Source organism: Chlorocebus sabaeus, chromosome 9, assembly GCF_047675955.1.
Source record: "Chlorocebus sabaeus isolate Y175 chromosome 9, mChlSab1.0.hap1, whole genome shotgun sequence".
NCBI classification, from domain to species: Eukaryota; Metazoa; Chordata; class Mammalia; order Primates; family Cercopithecidae; genus Chlorocebus; species Chlorocebus sabaeus.
In genome coordinates, this window is record NC_132912.1 from 27,826,081 (window position 1) to 27,852,530 (window position 26,450).

The window sequence follows — 26,450 nt, forward strand, 5'->3', positions numbered from 1 at the left end:
TGGTGGCGTGCACCTATAGTCTCAGCTAGTCAGGGGCTGAGAGAGGAAAATTGCTTGAACCCCAGAGGTGGAGGTTGCAGTGAGCCAAGATCGTGCCACTGCACGCCAGCCTGGGTGATGGAGTGAGACTCCATCCATCTCAAAATAATAATAAATAAATAAACTTTCAACACACAATAGTGATAGCTGTCTCTACAGACGTTTCTCAGGGACACACTGCAGACCATTTTACTGAGACCATACTGCTAAACACCCAGGTTGTTTTCAGCTCTCAGTCTTCTAACAATGAGATGAACAAGAGCCTGCAGCTCTGACTGTCTCCTTGGAAGACAGTTCTCCCAGTAAGGTCACATCAGAGGCCATGGGCCACCAGTAAGACTTACACATAAAAGACAAATTGGCAAATGCAGAAAAATAGGAAGAAAAATCAGTCATGCTTTCTCCTGAGAGCAATTTTGTGTGTTTATTTCTAGTGGATTTACTTTCTATACTGTTGGGTAGATCTTTAAAAAGTGGCATCGTAGGCCAGGCATGGTGGCTCATGCCTGTAATCCCAGCACTTTGAGAAGCCAAGGCAGGTGGATCACTTGAGGTGATCTATCTCTACTAAAAATACAAAACTCAGCCAGGCATGGTGGCAGGTGGCTGTAATCCCAGCTACTTGGGAGGCTGAGGCAAGAGAATTGCTTGAACTTGGGAGGCTGAGGTTGCAGTGAGCCAAGATTGCGCCACTGCCCTCCAGCCTGAGCCACAGAAGTAAGACTGTCAAGAAAAAAAAAAAAAAAAAAATTGCATCATAGTTATCAACAGCTTTTAGGTTGTAAAGTTTTTGACGTTTTAAAGTTTTCAGCTTTCCACCGAGTAGCAGGTCTCACTATCTCTTAGCTCCCCTGCATCTATACATGGATGCATTCCTACCAATGTACCATAGGTGGTGACTTGTACCAAAGAGTTACATCTGCTTTAAAACTTCCCTATTTATTTGAAAAATGAGTTTGAAGATGTTTTTGTTTTGGACACTCACTAATATAAATATGCAAAAATAATTCTTAAGGACAAGTGATACAGACAGAAGGCTCCCAGAACACACTCTCGTGGCTATGGAATGTTCAGTGTGGCCAGAAAGGACAGCAAGGAGCTGTGTGCGGTGGCGGCTGGCACTCAATGACGATGATGACGTCAGGGCGACTCACCAGTTTGGTGATACCCCCGTGCTGCCTCACCACCCGCCGTGCTCTTTTAAACTTGGCGACATTCGCAATAGTTTCGGCTGCCAAACATTTCAGACTCTTGTGTGGAGAATCAAGTATATTCACCATAATTGGTAAGCCCCCAAGGTCAACAATATTACGTCTGATTTGAGGATTATCACTGATTTCCTTCAGTATTTTTAATGAACCAATCTGCATGAGAAAAAAAAAAAGATGAGTGGTGAATATGTAACCCATGCTATGTTTTTAAAAATTCCCAGTCTACCTAAAATCCTCCCCCAGTTAAGTTTTTTAAGAAATAGTTTCCATTCCCAGAGGTTACACACATCCGGCATATTATCTTTCATTTAAGTAAACAATCCTCATTCAGGAAGGATGAGAGAGGAATGGAGAAGAGCAAAAGAAAGAAGAAAAGCAGAGAAAAGAGGAAGTGCAGTGAATAGAATTAGCAGGTCATCAGCAATAACAGCAGATAAAGACAAGAACCATGTAGCGAGGAATGGCAGAAACTTAGAGCTAAGAAGAGAACCGCAGGAAGGTGGAAACAAGACTCCGCATCCAAGGTGACAGAGCCACTCACCTTACATTTGACTTCATCGGTTTCAAGCAAATTTATCAGCACTTCCAGGCCTCCAACATCTCTGATGGCCAACTGGCAGGTTTCTTGAGCTAAGTTGAAATCCCTCATTGAACACAACGCAATCACTGTAGCTGTCTGATTTCCTCCCTATAAAGATGCAATGCCAGAGAAAGGTTAAGTAACACCACGTTCCCATAGAAGTGCACTAAGTAGTTATGAATCCATGAACTAGAAAACGTGTCTCTGAGTGGGCTAGAATTTGTTAAATGAATCGGGTAGAGCTGAAGCTTGGAAAAGCTGTACAGAGTATCATAAAACATTGTTCCAAGAGTCAACATTTCAAGGCGGGCTGTCTCCTTTAAACAGCTGTAACATCAGGCAGTATCACCTATTAAAGAGAGTCATGGGGCCAGCCTTGACTCTTATCAGCTGGTTGATAAGAGTTCTGGCATCAGCACTGAAGTAGTTCATCACACACAAAAGCCAAGAAGGCTGTTCATTTTTGTAAAAGGTGCTGGTAATAGACAAGCCTTTGATCCCTGCTTCAAACATAGTACCAATGTTTTAAGGGAAGACACTTTAAATTATGTTTATTTCCATTTAGTAAGCATTATTTTTCCATTATCTATTTGTACATATATAATTATGTATACAAATAGATCATATATATATTAGATAAGGTAAACATAATCTATTTTATAAATTTATTCATTATCTACTACCCATTATCTATTGTATAATTTTAAAATACATTTTAAAATATATAAAACATTGTACATTATGTTTATATAGAAATTTAAAATTGTAACTATATTACACATAATATATAAATATAAAAAATATAAACATAAAAATGTAATATTTCTATATATAAATAGATAATACACAATAGGCTTAGCACAGATCATGGAAGTTACATGCCAGCTGCCAACCTCCCTCCTCCATAGTACGAGCCTGTGCATGTGCAAATCTTCTTGTGAATTCAACATAAAAGGTTAATTTTTAATCTTTTAAAATTTATATATAATAGTTGTACATATTTTGGGGGTACATGTGATATTCTGATGCATGTATAAAATGTGTAGTGATCAAATCAGGATAATTGAGATATTTATCACCTTAAACACCTATCTTTTTTTTATGATGGCAACTTTACAATTTCTCCCTTCTAGCTGTTTTGAAATACATAATAAATTATTCTTAACTATAATTTCTTTACTGTACTATAATAGGGAACTTGAACTTAGTTGTACTATCTCACTGTACTTTGTACCTCTTAGCCAATTTATCTTCATCTCTTCATACCATGTCTTATATATAATAGAGTTAGCACAGAAAATGGAAATTACATATAAGCTTCCCACATGCCTCCTCCTTCATATCACACTTGTACATATATGCAAACCCTCTTGTGAATTCAACACAAGGCTTTTAAAATAAGAAACCGAAATGGGATTACTAGAGGATCCCAAGTGAAGATAGAAAGATTTAGATGTCAGCCTTTCTTCTTACTCCTTTTAAGAAAATTTCTTCCAAGCCTCTAGAAATGTCCTCAACAACTGTCCCATGAAGATGTCACTGACAATTTCCATTTCCCACACGAATGCTCCCAATGGATGCACCAGGCTGTCCTGTACATTCACGATTAAGTTCAGAATGACAAGAGCCTTAATTTTACTATTTACACGTAAAATAAGTCATGTTCTTACAGCTTTTAGTGTCTTTTCTGCTTTCCATCAAGGAGAAAATTTACCGCCACCAATACCACCAATTTTCATACAGTTGGTTTTAAAATAATGAAATTTAAAAATCCTCTCTTTGTAACTGTCAGGTTCATAAGCTCCCATATTTGGGTGCACGTGGCTCCTATAAGCCAGTACTTCCATTTCCTCTTTTTAAAAAACAAAAAGCAGATATTTTATAAGCCATAAAGAAGAAGCTAGTCTGAGTGTGGAGGCATGCACCTGTAATCTCAGCTACTCAGAAGGCTGTGGTAGAAGGATCGCTTGAGCCTGGGAGTTGGAGGCTGCAGTGATCCATGATCACACCACCACACTCGAGCCTGGGCAACAGAGTGAGACTCTGTCTCTAAAAATAAATTTTTAAAAATAATGATAATAAAGGAGAATCTACATGCTAACCATAATTAATTAAAGGAAATTAAATCAGCACAAAAAGAAAGAACAAAGAAAATAAGAAAAACAATTCATTTGAATAAAGCTCTTTTTTTTTATTTTCTGAATTTAAATGGTTAAAAGGAGCCAGAACCCTCCCCAGGAGTGTCTGAAGGAGCAGAGCAGGGTCCCTATATTAAGGGTTTGGAAATCCAAACCAAGTACTTCAGCAAGAGAGTTCTTTAAGCAGAGGCTTCAGACTTAAGCATGACTAGAAAGTGCAAGAAGACGTGGAACAGTGTGTCACGCCTTGGTTAAGCCAAGAGCCTCCTCCCACCCCAGGTCTACTCGTTGAAGAAGATTGTCCTGTCCTGACACTGTTAATCGCGAGTGCTGAGGACTTGCTTGACTGCTATTCCTGCATTATAATGTTTTCTTTAGTAGCAATTTTCGGGCTTACACGCTCAGCATAATCTTTGTTTCCTATTTCAAGTTGTCCTAATTTTTCTCTTCTAGACAATTTCCCCATCTTTTGAGCTTTATTTCATTACTTTTACTATAACCAATGACATAAATTCTTAAAGGCCATTTAATTGCAGCAGATGTCCCAAAGGTAAGAGTTTATAGCTTTCTGAATTATCTCTAGGCTAATTTGGAATGCAAAAGACTGACAATTTACAGTTATCATCAAGAAGTTAGATCCTTATAGAAAAAAAATTCTGTAAATCATCAGCTTTTTTTCTGAAAATCTGGAAACATATTCATAGGCTTGAGGGATTTTTTTTAGAACAGTTTTATATTAGGGAAAGTTAGTTTTTCCACATTTCAGGATTTAGTTCTACTCTTGTCACTGACCACACTCCCAAAAGGATTATAAATCTTTCAGAATGAATACCAGAGGACAGGAGCCAAAATATTCAACATACAGAGCCACAAATGTTAGCCAATTGCTATTCTTTAAATACCAGCTATGTCAAAGGGTTTTTGAATGTTTGTTCCACTTTGTTCAGATGCCATAAATATTGAACTGAGAAGAAACCATGCAAATACACTCCTTTTTCAATTAAATCTCCCCTGAGAACATAATTATTTACCAATACTTATTTTCACATTTTATCACGCATTTGCATTTCTGAGGTTTTAAGAGCTGGAGAAAATACAGTAAAATATGATTTTACTAGTTTCTGAAGGGCTTCGAAAAATGCTTCCAATAAGTGTTTCCACTTCTTAAATTAATGCAATTCTTTTGCTAGTTGTCTCCCTGCCCCGTTGCTTTTCAAACATCTCCAGGCTCTGTTGGCCTTTGGATTTTTTTTTTTTTTTTTGCAATTGACATTCCTTCCGATGACCAGTAGGCATTTGTTCATTTTTACCATTAGGTTTTAAACGTGCAGAGATTGAGTGAAAGTCGCTGTCTTTCCCTTTTCTTAAAATTTATTTTTGAAAGACAAGTCGAATTAAAGATAATTTCTTCAACTATGATTTTGCTTTATTACTTCAAATAAAATATTTGAAATAAGCAAGTATTACCCTGTTTGGTATACAGAGCAATGCCCCTCCCTTACCGTTGATAAGGAAGAAATAAACATATGCTAAGTTGAAATGAGCAATGTATTCAAGAGTAAAACAGGAAGTGAGCTGCCTCAAATCCCTTTTGTGTTATTTCATTCAATACATGTGTTGCATGCTTCCTATTTGCCATGCTGGATGGTCGGCACTAGAGACATACCAGTTTACAAAAACAGACACTGCCCTTGCCTTCATGAAGCTTATAATATAGTGGAGGAGAAAGTTTTTTAACTTTTTTAAGCTCATCCAAATAAACAGAAACTATAAATCTGAGAACTGCTACATGGGACAGGGGCATGGAGCTGTGGACACACATCACAGGGAACTTTGACCTAACTTGGAGCATCACCCACCAGGAAAGAACATCTGAGCTGAGATCTGGACAGAAAATAGGTGATTTCCCAGGCAGAGAAGGAGGGGATGTGATGAAATGTCCACCAGTCAGAGCAGACCGTATATGCAAAAACCTGGGGGAGTAGAGCATGGCATGTTTAGTACCTGAAGAAGGCCAGAGCCCAGGGTGGGAATGTGATGCAAGATGAGCTGAAAACCAGCTGGGCTACTGAGCCCAGAGTCTGGGCTGAGAATTTTCATCTTTATTTCAAGATTGGCCAATGTAATTTACAATGATGCCATTTATAAAAGATCACTCTGGCTGCGAGGCCGTTGGTTGGAGGGGGCAAGCGTGGACAGATGCAGTCAGGTTACTGCAGTGATCCAGAGAATAGAGAATAGAAGATAACTTGGAGTAGGAAGGGAGGGTGACTCATCCTAATCATAAAGAAACTTTTGAAAGATTTTTATCAACTTGGTTCAGGAAAGGACGCTATAAGTGTAGATGAAACTCCAACTCTGTTGGGCAACACGCTTGCAGGGTCATCAATGGAAGTTATTATCAGAGTCCCACATGACCACAGTGAGACAGGAAGGCAGGCAGAGAATGATCAGGACCAGAGTCCTCTTCTTCTGTCCCTACCCCACAGGGCTTCTCCATCTGCAATCAAGAAGCAGCCGGTGAGACTTGGAGAGGCGGCACAATTATCACATGGCCATGCAGCTGGCTTTGAACATTCTCAGCATTTTTTCCTTCAGACATGCCACTCAGAGCAAGAAAAGCGAACCCCTGCCAGTAACTGCTCATTAACGATCACAGAGGACCTGGTGCCCAGCATGAAGGTTGGCTTAGAGATACTCTTCTTCTCCCGGGATCAGAAATGGTACAAGGTGGGTGCTCACAGTGAGTAGTGGTAGACAACCATGTGAGTCAAAGCAGAAAAATACACTGCTTTTCTTCCGTTTATTTGCAAGTCTATTTTATACTGATGACTTAGCACTCCAAAACCTAAGACTCAACAGAACCCTGAGGAGAAAGAGAAAATACTGTTTCCAGAAGAAAAATATACAAATATCCTTAAATAAATTAGACTCAGGTTGTTTATTACAAGCTGCTAAGAATGTTTTATCAGGAATGGGTAAGGAACAATGCAAGGAGGCTACATACATTCTTTTAATTGTATTTATTTATTTATTTTCAGACAGAGTCTTCTCTGTCATGCAGGTTGGAGTGCAATGGTGTGATCTTGGCTCACTGCAACCTCCATCTCCCAAGTTCAGGAGATCCTCCTGCCTTAGCCTCCCAAGTAGCTAGTACTACAGGCATGCACCACCATGCCTGACACATATGCATTCTTTTTAATTTGCCATGGAACATTTACAGGAATTGACAGTTATTGGAATGCGGTAGTCATTGCAATGCAGAAAAATTTATAGCAAATATAATTATCTTACTAAAAAGATTCAGAAGAATGAGCTGAATAATTATGATAATTAATAAAAATAGTTCAATAAAGTGACCAGATACAAGAGCAGCACTTTAAAGTGGTATTTATACACTAACAATAACAAATCAAAATGTTTAACTTGAAAAAAGTTCCCATGTTGAGATTAGCAAAATAATAATAAAAATATCTATGACTAAATCTCATAGGAAATGTTTTAGATACACATGAAAAAAAGCTATTAAGTATTACTAAATTACGTAAAAGATTAAATAGATGAATGGTCATACCACGTGCCTGAACAGGATAATTCAACATTATTTAAATTGCAGTTAATCCAAAAATAATTTATAAATTCATGTAAATCAACCAAAATGCCCACAGAATTCTGGGGTTTTGTTAACATGATTTTCAACTCATTCTAAGATGATCTAGAATGAAAAATCCAAAAAAATAAGTTTTAAAAATGTTAAGGTACCTATCTGGTCTACCAAATATCAAAATATACCAAAGCTGTAGTAATTAAAACAGCATGTAACTAGCATGGGAACATCCAAATAAGTTAATGCAGAGAAAGATCCAGAAACAAACTCTCATGTGTGAGATTGCAGAATTTGATGAAGGTGGTATCCCAGATTATTGGAGGGAAGAGTAGATAGGCCAATAATCTATATTGATACAGTTGACTGTCCCTCTAGAGAAAAAGAAGTGAAGTTAGATGCTTACCTTCTATTATACATAAAGTGAATTCCAGGATTAATAATTTGAACTTAAAAAAAAAGCTATAAAACTAACAGAGGGAACTAGAAAGTATTTTTGTCCTCTTGGAATGGCTTCAGAAAAAACCTTCCTAGTTCCTAAGAAACAAAACCTATAAGCCATGAAGAAATAGAAGACACTTATTAATGTACAAAAGAGCAGACAAAAAGATATCCAGCTGGGCGCAGTGGCTCACATCTGTAATCCCAGCACTTTGGGAGGCCAAGGCAGGTGGATCATCTGAGGTGAAGAGTTCGAGACCAGCCTGACCAATATGGTGAAACCTCATCTCTACTAAAAATACCAAAATTAGCCAGGTGTAGTGGCATGCTCCTGTAGTCCCAGCTACTTGGGAGGCTGAGACAGGAGAATTGCTTGAACTGGGGAGGCAGAGGTTGCAGTGAGCCAAGATCGTGCCACTGCACTCCAGCCTGAGCAACAGAGTGAGACTCCATCTCAAAAAAGTAAATAAATAAAAAATAAAAAAAGACATCTGACACACTAAGAGAAAATAAGTATCTGCAATTAGTATGACAACCAAAGGATTAATCTGCATCATCAAGACTTAAAAAGACAAACAACCACACAGAAAAATAGGCAAAGGACATAACACAATGGCTATTTGACATAGAAAAAAATTGTTAACCTCACTAGTAACTAGAAAAATGAAAATTCAAACAAGGTACATTTTGCCCCATGAGAATTGTCCAAAATAAAAAATAACAAAAAGACTACACATTGATGAGAATTTACAACAATGGATTCCAATCCTGTATTAACAACTGTTTTTAATTTTTAATTTTTTTTTTTTTTTTACTTTAAGTTCCAGGATACATGTGCAGAACATGCAGGTTTGTTACATAGGTAAACGTGTGCCATGTGGTTTGCTGCACCTATCAACCCATCACCTAGATTTTCAGCCCCATATGCATTAGCTGTTTGTCCTAACGCTCCCCCGTCCCCTTGGCCACCTCCCCTGACAGGCCCCAGTGTTTGTTGTTCCCCTCCCTGCATCCATATGTTCTCATTGTAGGTGAACAGTTTCATTACCATGGGGAGATTTAAAAGTCTATCAATGCCTAGACTCCAGCCTGAACCCATTCAATCAAAACTTCCAAAAATGGTACCTGGGCATCAGGGTCTTTTGTTTATTTGCTCCTTCATTTAACAGCCCTGGCTAATTTCACTCTGAGGTTGAAGGTCCAAGGTTGAAAACTATTGGTATGTTACTGGTAGAGTGTAAATTGATAGTTGCTTTCTGTAAGGAGCTATGAAACTTTTTTTTACATAAACTAAGTTTGTTTTGTTTATTACTCTTCATTATTTCTCTTTAAATTGAAAATTTTTTAATGGAAGTCATCTCAAATTGTAGTGTGCATATATTATTTTTCTCTTTGTTTTAAACAGCTTTATTGACATATAATTGATATAAAAAACTGCACATCTTTAATGTATACTATTTGATGAGTTTAGATATATGCATATACATCCAACACCTGTGAAATCATTACTACAATGAAAGTAATAAATGTATCCATCAGCTGAAAACATGTCCTTTGTCTCTGCCTTTCTTGTGGTAAGAACACTTCATATGAGATTTACTTCTTAAATGTTTTAAGTGCACAATATATATTGTTAACTATAGGTACTATGTTGTATAGCAGATATCTAGAACTTATTCATCTTTCATAAATGAAATTTTATACCCAGTGAACAATTACATGAAACTGCCTTAGCTACCACAGTTCATTCTAATCAAAAATCTTATAAATATCTTGGCATATGTATAGAACTCCCTATTAGTGCTATCAAAAATGTAAATGTGCATTCTCTTTGACCCAAGCAATTCCATTTCAAAGAATCCATCCTATAGAAATAATGCATCTATCCAAAGAATATGTAAAAATATTAGCTGTAGTATTGTTTGTAGTAACAAAAACTGATTTGAGTGACAACTTAAATGTTATCAATAAGGCAATTGTTCAATAACTTAATGATATACACCTTTAATGAAATACTATGTAGTAATTAAACAGAGTGAGGCAGATATGAAAGATCACCAAGACAGAATATTAAATACAAAAGGCAAAATGTAGAATAAGAAATAGTAGGATTTCATTTATGTATATAAATATGTATATAAACGGAGAAACATCTGGAAGGGAGCTTTCACTTTGTGTGGTTTGAAGTTTCACATCGAGCATATATGAGTGTGCTATTTGTCTAATATTTAAAGATTTTAAACACAGAAGGGAGTAAGGGAAACGGGGGAAGAATACCACGTTCTTCTGCTATGCCCTGTGTCACAGAAACAGCAGCAGCCACACCAGACAGCCACACCCACCCAGGGACCAAGAGCCGGGGAAAACCACAGCCCACCAACAGAAATCTCAAAGGCCAATGGACCAAAAAGGGACATGGAATTGAGTATTTTTCCCACCACTATGCAATTTTAAATAATGATGACAATAGATCCATATAAAGATGCAAAATGAAAAATCATTCATACCAAATCTTATGCCTCTTATTCACTCCTTAACTCATATATTTAGAAATTCTTCAGCATGCAGACTCTGTAACAGGCCATGAGTGTGTGTGTTTTTGAAACAGAAAGCAAAGCAGCCTAGCACATTATAGAAACTGGGAACTAGCCAGTACTACTACTCTTCTCCAATCTACTTAGCTTTCTCAAATGTATTTTAGGGGAAAAGCGTATTTTAAGGAACAAAAGTAAGTGTTGCTGCAAATACATGGGGCAAGAAATTCCCTGAAAAGTTCTACTACATAAAACTGCCTTAGCTATCCCAGTTCATTCCAATCAAAAATCTTATAAATAACTAGATGGGTATGTGTATCATATCATCATGCTCTAGCTGTACTGGCTCATAGCAAACATTCATGAATAAACACATGAGTGAATGAATGAATGAATGAATGAATGAATGAGTTAAAGCTTAAGGGAACTCCCCTGATATTTTTAATATTGTCATTTTTCAGTCGATAAGTTGATGTGGTAGCATAGAGCTAGCTAGTGGTCATATAAACTGTTAGGAGTCAGTAGCATTGTATTATCATACTGATCTAATTGTCTTTACTCTGCTTTTTCTCCACACGTATTTATTTATGACTGCCAAGAGGCAAGGAAACTTTAAAGCTCAAAAATGTAAATACAGATTTTCCTTTGGGAAAGACGGAGAGGAGTCTCTCCATTTCTTCCACAATCTCCTTTATAACAAACATAAAAGATGACAAATTCTTTTGTGAGCAATATAAGCACACAAGTAACACACATTACCAGTAATCCAAATACTTTAAATGGATTCACTTCTTATACTACAATATTTATGAAAGCATAAATGCAGATTCTGAGTAGACTTTTTTTAGCTGATGGAATTTAAATATGTTATGATTTCAAACAGGCAAGTTACAAAAAAATAGTCACAAAAGTTTTCCTATTCGTTTGTCACTGACTTTTTTAAGAAAGTCAACCCACATCAATGTAGCAACACATGTACTAACTTAAAGAATGTTCCTCAGGAACATGGCACTCATTTGCCTTTCTAACTACTGGAGTTGATTTGAGTGGATGAACAGTGACCATTGTTTTCCATTTTCAAAATACTCTTTTTAACAAGAATAGCTCTGCGTCATCACATTCTTTTCCATTTTTTTTAAGTAAAAACTTAGCAAAAGAGCACAGTCTAGTATGGCCTTCCAAACGTGAATACTGAGTTCCTTTATGGGAAAGGCTCCCTGTTGACTCTTACTCAAATGAAGAAATCCAAACAAGAGAAAAGACAGGAAGGTACAACAGCAAGTTCTGCAGGCCTCCTGGGTCCTGAATTTCTTGACAGTGGAACAGAACAACCAGGCAATGGGCAATAAAGATAGAAGCCTGGACTCCGTCCCAGCCCGCAGCTGCCTTCTGTGTGGCCCGGAGCAAAGAATTTCTCAGCTTTTCCACCAATGAAACAAGGATCAAACTACCTGCCACTCCATACCCAAAACTCAAGTAATGGGAAAGGAATTTAATTAACTGTAATTGATTGCAAAGCACATCAAATTCCTACAACAAAAACTCATACAACTTCCAATTACCACTCAAAAGAACTCTTTAACCAATTAAAGAGTGTGTGTGTGTGTCTGTGTGTGTGTGTGTTTAATCAGTTTATGTAAGATCATTTATGTAAGATCATTAAGGAACTGAGCCTCACAAATGCAGTCTTTAACAAAAGTTTTCAAGTCTGAAAAATGTCCTTGCCAAGAATCCACCTCCAGAGAAGAAACCCAAAACCTTCCAGGGAGAGAGCTCTGGGGAACCCCTTCTGAAGTTGGCAGCCCAGTGGCATTTCTGATGTGAATGTCTTTTAGATGTCACTCTGGAATACAGTATTGACCGCTGCTAAGCTGGGATCCACCAGGCCTCTTCACTTTTCATGGCCTGAAAATTCTCAATTTGTGGTTTCAGAGCAGAAGCATGGCAAGCAATCCGGCTCACGTGAAAGGTGAAATCAATGCCAGTGTTTGATGAATTTGATGATACAGAACGAACAAATTAGGCTACCCCTCACCAATCTGTTGTGGGTCAGGGGAGAGGATGAATGTGTGGTAATGCCCATCCTTTCTACCAATGTAACCCCGTTGTCACTGTCTTCTCGTCCCTTCCCATCAGATTCACTTGGCATATCACCTGCTGCTGGATTCATCTTTCCAAATCAATGCTTTCATCATCCTTTTCCCCACTCTCCCACCTGGACTCTAATCAAAATCCCAGGTGCAGAAGCTGGCTTCCCACAGGGAGGAGGTACACATGGAGAAATGGCCCTGAGAATAAGCCCTAGAGGCATCCATTATTGCAGCAAGTACTCAGGAATAACACTGGCTGAATGAAGCACTTCAAAGTATGGGCAGATATCCAACTGTGCTTGCCAATATAACCCTTGCTGAACCTAGAGCTGGTGCCTGGATAATACGGGCATCTTACCCTCTAGTGACAGCTCTAGGAAATATCTTCAAGGGAAAGAAAGCATAGTTCTAGGTCCAGCCTCTGATATGCCTCTAAACTCCAAAAGCTGACCAACCAACCACGTTCTCGGCATTATTCTAGTCTTCTCAATGTTTTCTTGGATTTACTGATCCTATAGTGTTAAATACCATACCCACGCCACCTTTAATCCACACTGACATGGATTTCAACACGTTTTTGACCTTGGGTCCAGAAATTCTTTTTCATTATAATATGTATAAAATGCAAATCTACTTATAATTATGACCTTTCAATATTTTAACCCACTCTACTGAAGAATACCCATTTGCATGAATTTATAACATATAGTACTTGTAACTAATATTAATTTCCACATTTCCAAACAAGGAAAATATCCTACATCCCTTCTCCTATTCCACAAAGGGGCTCTCCACATTCCTTATTTAGAAATGAGCACAATTTCACTGAAGTTTTAGAGAGACTCATAGATTTAGCATGGAGTATACAGACATTAACAAACCATCTCCTTTAATCGCTCAAGTTGATCAAAAGCAAGACATTTTCCTTGCAAGATTTTAAAACAATTTTGGACAGGGAAGAAAATAATATCCGTATAAAGTCAGCATATACAGCAATCAACTAGTATGTCTACAAGAAAGACGGCAGTAACAGGAAGAGAGAGGGATGCAAGAAAAGTGGGAAAGAAGTCAGCAGCAGAAGGAAGGACAGGCTCAGAGGCAGGAAGAACTGCTTTCAGGGGGCTGAGAGTGAAAACAGCAAAGTCCTGCCACTAAGGAACCTCGTCCTCTCCCCTTCGCACCATCAGGGCAGAGGTGGGGAGGCGAGTTTGTGCCCATTGGCAAGATGCCATGTAAGATACAGCAATAAATTTGATGTGGTCTCTCTACTCAAGAAGTAGGTTAAGGCAGACAACCTGAACCATCAGGATAGCAGAAGACAGAACATAAGTGCTTATCAGTAAGGTAGCTGAAAAGTGGGTTCATTGCTTCCTTTAGAATCAGGGTACAGCATCATCAGCTACGGGGGAGAAAAGCTGGAAGGTTGGTGAGTAAAAATGTGATACATTCATTAATTTAAAAAATTAAATTGTGTTCAAAAATTCCAGATGAAAAGAATATATACATATATAAAACTTGCAGGTTGAAATTAACATATGTCAAACCAAATAATGAAATACAAACTCTATTTATGTGCCAAGATATGAGCTCATAGCTCTGGACAAAGAATAAGCTATAGTTCATTGACCTCTTTGGGTATTAATGAGCTCATTAAATCTTTTTTTTCCCCAACAATCACAGACATTACTCTATTTGGAAAATGGTAAATAGAAAGTCAGGTCAACATGAACATTTCTCTGCTAGCTTAAATCTACATTTAAGCCATAATTTCATAAATTAAAATGTCAGGTGTATTTATTTTGAGATTACCTAGAGATATTCAATTTTGCAATTCATAGACTTTTAACATCATTTTGTGTCTCCATATAAAATATTTAACTGTGTCAAAAACCTTGAAATCATTTATAGATATGCTTTTCCTTTTATTGGCTATGTGAAGAATATTTACCTGTGGGAACTATAAGAATTCCAGGCAATTTACTGTCTGGCCAAGAGTATCACATTTGCACATGATTTATTAATGAATAACTTGTGCAAATTTAAGTAGCACTTCATCAATAAATGTTTTCTTTAGCTGTACTGGGACAGAAATAGTGCATCTCTTTTTGGCCTAATGCTACGTGGACTTATCCTAAATAGTTGAAAAACTCAAGACAGTTATCCAGTAATTAGGTTATTATGAGAAACTCTCTTTGCCATGTTCACTGGGAGGATATTATTGAGGCTGTTCACTCTCTCACTCCATGCCTGCCCCATTAAATCCTAAGGGAGAAAATTCTTTCTGCTCTTAGCACCAGGATCAGTTATACTCGCTGGCAACTGGTTTGTTTTTATTTTAAGATGCTGAGAGACTTTCCCTCCCTGTACTAACTCACTCTATGTCCCTCCTTTTATTGGTTGCTAGAGAACTGAAAGTAAAAGTTGAAGGCCACCTGCACAAGTCAGTTAAGGCTCCACGCCACACATTTTCTACAGTAATAATAAGCAATAGAAATGATTATCATTGCCAACAGTTACTAAATACTTTGTTCTAAGCATTTTACATGTGTTATATTTCATTTAATATTCTTAATAATCCTAATATAAGAGAACTTTTATTTTTCCATCTTCACCAATGAGGAAACTGAAGCTTAGAGGGGTTAGTCAACTCACCCAAGGCCACTGAGTAAGCGGCAGAATTTCAACTCAACTGGTCTTTCCAGCATCAAAGATCATGCTTCTAATTACTCTGGTATTCTGCTTCCTGATCCATCTTTTGTTTCTGCCATTTTGACTCTTGTTTCCTTTTGCTAATGAAATAAAGATAATGGACCAGGACTCTTGGGAAAAACTCAAGACTCTCTTAATTCATCTTCTGAAAGGCTATGTCTTGGATGGGCGTAGAGGCTCATGCCTGTAATCCCAGCACTTTGGGAGGCCAAGGCGGGAAGATTGCTTGAGGCCAGGAGTTCAAGAGCAGCCTGGGAAAAAGAAAAGGAAAGAGGAGAGGGGAGGGGAGGGGAGGGGAAGACAGGGGAGGGGAGAGGAAGACAGGGAAAGGGAGGAGGGGAGGAAGAAGGAAAGGAAAAGGAAAGGGAAAGGAAGGGAAGGGAAGGGAAGGGAAGGGAAGGGAAGGGAAGGGAAGGGAAGGGAAGGGAAAGGAAGAGAAGGGAAAAGTCAGGAAGTCTAAGCCCCAATGGCCCTGTCTAGAGCTGCCCACCTCAGAGACAGCTGTGTTGGCAAAGTTCTCCACTGCCAGTTCTTTTTTTTCCCCCTAGATGACATGCGTTTTGAGAGTCTAGGAGAGGCAATCACAGGAGGCTCTGTGGTTCAGTAAAGATGCAGAGGCACTGTTGCAAGCATGTCCTAAATGTCCCAAAGCTGGACATGGTTGCCACGCATGCCAGGCTGGACCGCTGTGTTGAACTATGTGGTTTGTGCACAAATACTCCTGCCAAAGGGGAGTGCAGGAGCATGTGGCCTGAATCTAGCTTGTGCTCCATGCTGGTGTTTCCAAATTCCCGACAGGTTAATCTTCAAGATTCAGGAATATGCAATCAAAATTCCTAGAAATTTTCATGAGTTCCCAAAATTATATTATTCTGTATTTTTCCTAACATTTCATTACATATCTTTCAATAATAATGAATGACTATAATAATACTGAATCATTTCTATCATAATAAACATTGAATCATTTTTGGTGGTAGAGTTATGCTAAAAGTTTCAGAGGTTTTCTGTAAAAAAACCTTATGTAATAAATGCATGATTTATTATTATGAGCCATAATATATGACATAATTATATACTGCAACAACATGTAAAAACAATGTGCACCTGATATAGAAATTTCATAATACAAAACATAAATGAGGGAAATATTAACCGAAAATAAATGCCAATAAAAACCATTTTAAAAATTGACAGATGCCATAAAAATATTTACTATTTATAAAGTATCGTGCTTAAAATGAAATTTTAAAACTCACAAAATATTAACTGTTCTGTCCAATAGTCTAGAGGTTTGTTTCATGATAATTAGTCCAGACTAAAAAAAATAATTTTCATTTTGCATTGATGGTCAAATCATTAGGAGCCTGCCAAAAGGATCTCCAAGTTGAGCATTAGGGCTTGTTTCATATAAGGTCATGTCCTTTTTGAAATATGAAAATATTATTTATTTATTTATTTATTTTATTATTATTATTATTATTTTGAGACGGAGTTTTACTCTTATTGCCCAGGCTGGAATACAATGGCATGAACTCGGCTCACTGCAACCTCTGCCTCCTGGGTTCAAGCGATTCTCCTGCCTCAGCATCCCCAGTAGCTGGGATTACAGGCGTGCGCCATCACACCAGGCTAATGTTTTTTGTATTTATTTAGTAGAGACAGGGTTTCACCATGTTGGCCAGGCTGGTCTCGAACTCCTGACCTCAGATGATCCACTCTCCTCGGCCTCCCAAGCTGGGATTACAGGTGTGAGTCACTGCACCCGGCCAAAATATTATTTATTTTTAATTGACAAAAAATAATTGTATATTTTTGTGTGGTACAATGTGATATTTTGATAAATGTTTATATTGTGCAATGATTAAATCAAGCAAAGCCATTGGCAAATGCCCTTGGTTGATTTGACCAAAGACATGGAAAAGCAGAAAGAAAACATGAGTTGAATCAAATGCTTTTTCACAAATACTTCTGGACGTCGGCTTTACACAAGGCCTAGATATCATCAATACTTGCTATCTGACATCAGAAATGAACATTAATCTGGGTTTTGGTGAGCCATTCCCCTTGCCCTCCTGCAAATTCAAATACTTAAATATATGATGTGGGCCAATTATTATGTAAAATGTTCTCATACACGTTACCTGACTTGAGAAAAATGAAAATGGACCAATCCACACTATAAGCAACCACAAAGTCTCAGAAACCATGCTATGTTTCAAGTGTGTTTTATTCAACACTTTATAATAGTCCTGTAGTACAGGTATATTAATTTTATTCCATGGGTTGAGAAAATTAGGGCTCAAAACTGTTTAACGTTTCAACAGCTACGTTGCTAGTAAGTGAAACAGCTTGGAGTTTAACCAAAGTCCAGCTTTAAAAATCCATGTTATTTCTTCCACACCATACTACAAATCACCACATGGCAGCAAGTCACAGTGTCAGCTGTTTACCATGCCCACTCCCCAGCCAGGAGAGAGGGTTGGTACCAGGCAGCCTGGTTGCTACATGAGGATGAATCTTGCATCCTCAGGGTAATAAGACCTTGCCCTGCACACCCTTAGATAAAACAACAGGAATGTTTACTACTCTTATTTGAAAGAAACTTAAAGTGAACTTGGAAGCAGCATATACATCTTTGGGAAAGTATTTTAAATGAACGTTGCAAACATACTACCATAGGCCTTTCTTACCTTTAAATATTTCACCAGCTTCTGAATTTGCCAATATTCTGATGGCAAATCTGCACTTGCTTCCTGACGATGGTCAGGTGGCTCTTCATCTTCCTCACTTTCTGAGGAGCTATCACTAATAATTTCCTCTATCTTTTCAGCACTCTTTCTAAGAACAATAACAACATACATACACATGTAAGCTACAGTGTGGAGATGGTTATAATCACATTTTGGCAACATAGACACAAGCAATGGATCAGATACCAACACCTTCTGAGTTCTAGTAAATCTCTATTAAGATCTACATGAGGCCAGGTTCAGTGGCTCATGCCTATAATCCCAGTGCTTTGGGAGGCTGAGGTGGGAGAATTCCTTGAGGCCAAGAGTTCAACACCAGCCTGGACAACATAGCAAGACTCTGTCTCTACAAAAAAAAAAAAAAAAAAAAAAAAAAAGAAAACAAAACAAAAAAACCTTAATTAGCCAGACATGGTGGTGTGTGCCTGTAATCCCAGCTACTCAGGAGGCTTGATGCTGGAGGATTGCTTAAGCCCAGGAGTTTCAGCTGCAGTAAACCATTATTATATTGTCACACCACTGCACTCCAGCCTGGGAGACAGAGTGAGACCTTGTCTCAAAAAAAATAAAAATAAAAATAAAAATAAGAAGGAACTGCGTGCGATGAATAAACCTGTCTCTATTGCAGGTGCAATTGCTCTGGGTGCAATAATCATAATAAAGAAAATAGTGAGAAATAAACAAGGGTATTCAGTGAATGTCCTAAGGCTGTGCTTTTCAATAAGACTGCCACTCACTGCATGTGGTCACCTATATTTACAGATATTTGAACTTATTTATTTAACTAAAATTAAAGAAAATTAAAAATCCAGTTCTCCAGTCACACTAGTCACATTTCAAGTGCTCAATGGCCCACGTGCCTTGTGGTGACCACACCGGACAGCTCAGATAGTGACTATTTCTATTATTCCAGTAAGTTCAACTGGGCAGCGCTGCAAGGCCCTAAAGTGAAAGAGTCTCTGTTACCAAGGAGAGTCAGTATTCAGCACAGCCCTCCGTAATGTCTACACTGAAGTACTTGCAAGGGCACAAGGTGCCAAAGAACAGTAATGACATGAACATAATCAGGTTCAGGACCGAAGAGTCAACCACCAACTCTGAGAGGCATCACCACGCAAAGTGTTGAGTTCCACAGAAGTACACCACATTCTGTGGTTGGATGCATGGACAACAGTATTACAAGAGCCTTCTGGAATCCAATATAGGCCCCATGTCCCTGCAGAGGTCCCTCGTGCACATGCACACTCATCACACCAGCTTGTCTCCACCTCCCACCACCGGACGACAGGTTACTGCCATTGGGTCACTAAACCCACAATGATTTCTCAGGAACTGCTCATCCATCACTCACACGTGGAGAGGTGGTGAACCCTAGATATTTATCCTGATATTGTTTCCCACACATTCCTCATCTTACAGGACAGAAGCAAACCTTTAAATCTTCTGGTTAATTTTAATATTAAATAATACCAACAGCAGCCACCAGTTTTGTCTATTTTGTCCTAGGTACTTTTATTTTTTTGAAACAGGATCTCGCTCTGTTACCCAGGCTGGAGTGCAGTGGTGCGATCTTGGCTCACTGCAACCTCCACCTCCCGGGTTCAAGTCATTCTCCTGCCTCAGCCTCCTGAGTAGCTGGGCTTACAGGCACGTGCCACCACATCTGGCTAATTTTTGTATTTTTAGTAGTGACAGGGTTTTCACCATGTTGGCCAGGCTGGTCTCGAACTCTTGACCTCGTGATCCTCCCGTCTCGGCCTCCCAAACTGCTAGGATTATAGGCATGAGCCACTGCACCCAGCCTGTCCCAGGCACTTTATATTCATTGTTTCTAAACTTCACAACCACCTTGCAAAGCGGGCTCTATTCTTCCCATTCTACAAGCAAGGAAATGTCAGAGAAATTAAGAGGAGAAAAAAAATCATTCATTTTGAAGGATCCAAAATTACTTAAAATATGACTCTTGCCAATCACATATTAAGGTGTCCTTAAATATCAAAGTCACAAAGTGAATGACCATTATAGATCACACAAGTCCACAATACTTTTCCTCTAACTCTGAAATCCAAAAAGCTCTGAAAACTATTTTCCCCCCACTAGACTCAACTTGTTGCTAAGGCCTTAGATGAACTGATACTAGACTATTTATGGTCTTTATTCATCTCATCAGTGTGAATATTCATGTTTCACTACAGAAATGCTCATGCTTTTGATTATAGGGTATTGGCTCACACTCCAATAGAGGTTATCATAATATACGTTATATAAATTTCATCACCCTTTTTTAAAGTGAGTTTTTCAAAACCCCACGCATTTGGCCATGAGAGTTCAGGACAACAGACCGTAGGTTAAATGTCTCATTTGAATTCTCTCAACAATCTATGAGGTTGTCATTACTCTCATTATAGAGATAACAAGTTAAAAATAATTTGGGCCGGGTGTGGTGACTCACGCCTGTAATCCCAGCACTTCGGGAGGCTGAGGTGAGTGGATTGCTTGAGGTCGGGAGTTTGAGACCAGCCTAGCCAACACGGTGAAACCTGTCTCTACTAAAAATACAAAAATTAGCTGGGTGTGGTGGCGGGCGCCTCTTGTCCAGTTACTCGGGAGGCTGAGGTAGGAGAATCACTTGAACCTGGGAGGCAGAGGTTGCAGTGAGGCAAGATCATGCTACTGCACTCCAGCCTGGATGACAGAGCAAGACTCTGTAATAATAATAATAATAATTTGAACAAAACTCCATGGTTAGTGAAGTGGCTGTGCTAAAACAAATAGTTGTAATGGGAGCTGTTCATCTTGGTTCCTAGAGGAGCTGGGGTAGTCATTTAACTTACTTGTGCCTCGGTTTCCTCACCTGCAAATTGGGGATGATAATAGCAATTAGTATGTAAAAAGCTTATAACAATGCCTGGCACAGAGAGAATGTGAAATACGTGTTAGATAGTTCTGTATTATCATGCATATTCATTCAACAACCATGCATGGAGGGCCTGTTGGCTGCCAGGTATCAAGGGCATGCTATTGAAGAATGCTGTCTTTCAGTATCTCTCTTAAACTCCAAGGAAAAGCTGTGGTTTTGTTTTTGAAAATCTGATCTGTTTTCATCTTAGGGCCCACCTAAATTAAGTGACTGGTTAGGTTTTTATCTTTACCTCGATCTTCAGCAAGAACAGAATCAAATCTGTGGTCTGTGAGTAATTATGTAAGTTCCCATTATTTTGTAGCTCAGTACCTTGTCCACTTTGGTCACCATCAGAAAATTTTTATTTCTGTGTTTTCTTGTATTGTCTTAGTAAGTTCCATGAAGGCAAGGACCATGTCTGTCTTTCATACTGTCTCCCCTAGCACAAGGAAGGCACTCAATAAATATTTGCTAGAAGAATTAATAAATTAAAGCAGGTATGAATAAGTGAATGAACAAATGGATTCAGCCTAGGTTAAGATTTTGGAAGAAGGGTATTTCTGGTGATAATTCCAGGAAGTGGCAATAGCAGCAGCTTGATGGAGAGGAGGCAACAGTCAGTGAGACTGAAACCAGGGAGTGTGTAGGCCAAGATTTGGTACTGGTCTTCCTCTTGGGGTTTCAGGTTTTTCAAATGATGATTGGACGTAGGATGAAAGTGATAGTAAGTCAATGTCAAAATTGTCAGTAATAATGGATCCACAGAAAACAGCAACCAGGAAAGACAGAGGGTTACATCAGCCTCATAGGAAAGGAGGTCTAATCTGAAGAGTAAGGTAGTTTGAAGCAATAAAGAGGAGATTTCTGCCTATGGTCCCCATGCCCTGTATTTTTACACATGCCCTGTACAGTTACACAGGGCCTGGGAAAAGAAGATCTGAAGGAGAATCGCTGCGGTCATGGAAAAGTTTCAATAAATGCCAGAAGGAGACAGTGGAGGCTTTGGTGCATAGGGTGAGGATATAAGGAAATTCATTTCCTTGTAGTATGAGGGGGGTCAAGGAAAAAATGTAGAAGAAAGAGCAAAGTGGAAGAATGATTCATTTGGGATATTGCAGAGCTCAAGACAGGGACGAGAGTCCAGGAGGAGACAGGACTCATTAGGGTTTGCATTTAGAGTGGTGTCCATGGGTAAGAGGAACCCAAGAATCCTGCCAGCCACCCCCTGGAGTAGTGTATTCATTCTGGGCCCCCATTAATCTTTAGAAAATGTATCTGGGTCCCCAGTAATCCATAAAAGGGTTATTGACACCCTACACAGTGCAAACCTGGAGTGAAATCAACCAGGGCTGAAAATGGGCCATCTGCAGATGTTTAACTTGGATTTACAAAAATAGAATTAGTGGAATCACGATCATTGTGCTCTAATTATAAAAAGACTTATGAGAAAGTACACTTTATTCCTCATCGCTCTAGAGGTTTCTAACTCAACATTAAGCTCATGGGCAAGGACTAGTCCATTTAAGCCTTCGTGCTCATATCTAATTCATTCTCATTTTCTTTGTTTCTCTCCCTTCTCTCCTTTCTCCAACTCCCAGTGGGTTCTCGTGCATAAAAGTCTTTTCTAGTCTATTCCATTTTGGAGCATAGGAAGAGGATGGACAATTTTTAAATTTTATTAATTTGTAAGATTCCATGATTCTCTTAATTTCTTACAGGTTTTTTGGCACAGAAAACCCCCAATTTTTGCACTTCCAAAAGCCAATGTGTGTGTAAAACACTATGATTATGTTCTCTGGACCATGGAACAGGGAAAGCCTGAATTGAAGCATCTGTTCCCATTTAATGAGACACCAGAGTGAAGTTTCTAATAGATCAGGTCTATTCAAGAAGTGACTTAAACTTAACTCAAAGATTCCAGATTGAAGCACATAGTAGAATAAGCCTAAATTCTTCGGGAAAAGCCTAAATTTACCTTTCCTTAGCCTAACAAGCTCCTGGAGTTGAGGGCAGAGTGAATTAGGTCTACCCAGTCACTCCACAATCCCATTTTACAAAGCAGTGCCCCAAAGAAAAGCTGTCTCTTTTTTTTCCCAATTGATGAATCCTTTGATAGCTAACTTTAAAGTACTTTTCCTATTTGATATGATTTCTTCCAATCCTGTCCCATGGCAACTGCATAGTCAGGAGGTAAAAAGAAGCAAACGTCAATGTTGAATTGATCTACAAACTGCACCTTAAGAAATACTTCTCTACCACAGAATTCTATCCACTTAGGCAAGATTAGACACAAGGAAATTTCATTTTTATCGTTGAGTAATAGCTGTTGCTTGGATACATTACAACTTTACCTTATCTATTACCCTAAGCTCTCTAGCTCACTAAAAAATTGAAATACTTTTGGCCCAATATCTATTTCAGGAAAGATGAAGTAGATTTACCTATTTCCCCCACCAAGTACAACTAAAAATCTGGATGTTGAAAATAAAACAAACATAAAGTGATTCTGAAAGGTAGAGAAAAAGAAGAGGACTACCTAGGGATCTGAAGACCTGTGGCTCAACACAATGGTGCATTCCCTGGGTTTTCTTTTTCTCATTCATCCTAGACTGGGTACTGGAAAAGCCAGCAAAGCAGAAACTCCAGGGGGTGCAGGCAAATAAAGGACCTAAGAAAGTCCTGCTCTGTCTAATTCAAAGGGTCAGAAAAGGAAAGCCTAATAAGACAGAAAATGTTTAGACAACAAATGATCTATGTCAGTCAAGACCACAGATAACAGCACGGCCCAAGTCTACCTCTTACAGCAAAGGCCAAGTGAAGAGCCTGGGGTTCCACCTTTATCAGACTGTAAGAAAGCACTGCAACCCACCTGCTGGGGTGGCCTCAGAGAAGGCCTGACAGAGAGTCAGATGCTCACTACCTCATGGCAAAAATGAAGTCACTCCCTGAACTGTGATGTCAGTAGAACCCACAGACAAACGAAGGACTCCCCCATCACACTGTCCAGCTGGTATCAGCAGAGGCATAGGTGGAGCATGAACTCCCACTACCCTCCAGAAATAATGAGGACTCCTTTGCCTGATCCTCCAGGCATCAATGAAAACCTATGGGAAAACCTGCCATTTCAATTCCTCACCAGCCTGGAGAAGCAACACATACCTCATCCTGTCAATATGGTGGCAGAGAAGGCCTTCTAAAATATAAGATTTAGGCCAGTGCAGTGGCTCACATCTGTAATCCCAGCACTTTGGGAGGCCAAGGCAGGCAGATCACTTGAGGTTAGGAGTTCAAGATCAGCCTGGCCAACAAGGCAAAACCCCGTATCTACTAAAAATAAAAAATTAGCTGGGTGTGGTAGTGCACTCCTGTAATCACAACTACTCAGGAGGCTGAGGCAGAAGAACTGCTTGAACTCGGGAGGTGGAGGTTGCAGTGAACCGAGATTGCACTACTGCACTCCAGCCTGGGTGACAGACAAGAGTCTGTCTCAAATAAATAAATCAATAATTTAAATAAGATCGAGAGTCTCATAATAACCACAATGTCTACATTTCAACTGAAAATTATTTGTCATACCAAGAATGGGGAAGATCTCATCTTAAATGAGAAAAGACAATTTAAAAATGCCAATATCAAGGTGATGGAGATGTATGAATTATCTGACAAAGACATGAAAGCCACCATCATAACAATATTTCAACAAGCAATATGAACATGTTTGAAACAAATGAAAAAAATAGAAAGTCTCAGCAAAGAAACAGAAGATAGAAAAGAAAAACAAAACAGAAATTTTGGAATTAAAAATCGTAAGTGAAATTAAAAACTCACTGAATGAAATTAGCAGAAGAATAGGACAGAAGAAAAAATAAATGAACTTGAAGATGGAACAACAGGATTGGCTCAATCTGAACAACCTAGAGAAAAAAGTAACTGAAAAAAACAATGAACGCAGTCTCAAGGACCTGTGAGATTGTAACAAAAGTGCTAATATCCACCACTCTGAAGCTAATAGAAGTGGCTGACCTTTATCTTCCAGACATGTCACTTTTTTTGTCAAATTGAAAATGAAATAAGAAGTTTACTAGTTGGCCTCATATTTAATTTTTAATTGTTTTCATTAGCAATAACTTATACCACTTCAAAATCGGCAGTCATTTGTGATCAGCAAAGGGAGGCTCAGACAGATGACATAACTTTGCCAGGACATGATTGTTCAGAGGCAAGACATCAGTTAGGAGCCCAGTGTTCCTAAACTTAGTTCACTGCTCTTTGCATTAAACACATTTCTTTCCCCACAGTCAACTAATACTAGTAAATCACTGTATTTCGGGTAACTCTGCATTAGAAGAGTATCTTGAAAAAGTATTTAAAGAAATCCGGTGTGACCACTTTTACTAACATTCCTAGTAACCGTCAGTGTAAACATCTTGGGACCCTAACAGTAAGAATGGCATTAATTTGCATGCTCAGTAGCCCACTGTGTGAGGGTGGCTTTAGGGAACTTGTCATGCTGACCAGAAACATACCGAAGTAATTGTGCTCTTCCGTGTGAAATAGATGGTCTTGTTTTTTCAAGTTTTCCTGTGCGTTTGTCCTCTTGGATTTCTTTTGCTGAGCCTTTGCTTCTAAAAAATATGTACAAATATATTAGCTTTATCGCTTTTTGCTAATTAATAAAAAATAAAAGATGGCAATGTAGATATATACTCCATTATTTCCATGTGCTCAAATGATGTGTGTTCCTGACAGATGTGTGATTCTGACACTTGGAGTTGTCTCTTTCATTCTTTCAGCCCAGCCCTATGTTTTATATATCGAAGAAACTTTCTGTCCAGCACCTAAGAACAGGTCTTCACAGGGTGCCACTGTTGGTGTGAATCCTGCACCCAATGCCTTCCACTCTAGGTACGTATCACCCCCAATTATAGTTGTCTATTTTCTTATCTTCCCTACTCAACATTGCAACAGGGCCTGCGCCTGGTTTTCCAGGTATTCGCAGGCTTTGCATAGTCCTTGGCATTCTGTGTCCTCCCTTCAATACCTGCTAAGGAATCTCATGCTTGAAAGAGTAAGCATATGGAAAAAGCAGTATTTTAAAACTCACTTGCCAATTAACAGAGTTGCCCATGCATTTTTCATTTTCACATTGACTCTTTCAAACAGAGGCACAAAAGTCAAACACCCCAAAATTGATGAGAATCAATCAGAGGAGCTAGTGTCTCCCCTCTCCACAGGACTCCATTCTTCAAGCAGGTCTCTGGGTTTGCTTCCAAAACACAATCACACCCTGTGGTTCTCAGAATCCCTGCAGGAGAAGGTGCCCGTGTGATCAACCAGGAGCCAGTTCTTAACCCAAAACTGGGACAACATAGAGTATCACTTATAGGCCGCGACTTGTAAACTATTTGTTAAATTTTAAAAAGTGGGCAGGGTGCAGTGGCTCACACCT

General features: G+C 38.8%; 1 protein-coding gene across 4 annotated transcripts in view; it reads right to left on the reverse strand.

Moving 5' to 3' along the window:
- ODAD2 (outer dynein arm docking complex subunit 2) overlaps positions 1-26,450 on the reverse strand; it is a 203,271-nt gene that overhangs the window by 146,650 nt on the left and 30,171 nt on the right. For all 4 annotated transcript variants that reach the window (XM_008002642.3, XM_073018820.1, XM_073018821.1 and 1 more), the window contains 4 exons: positions 25,528-25,626; positions 18,040-18,187; positions 1,792-1,938; positions 1,194-1,403 (listed from right to left, as the gene is read on the reverse strand). In XM_008002642.3, coding sequence (XP_008000833.2) covers positions 1,194-1,403; positions 1,792-1,938; positions 18,040-18,187; positions 25,528-25,626 — 604 coding nt within the window. The remainder of the gene's footprint in view (positions 1-1,193; positions 1,404-1,791; positions 1,939-18,039; positions 18,188-25,527; positions 25,627-26,450) is intronic.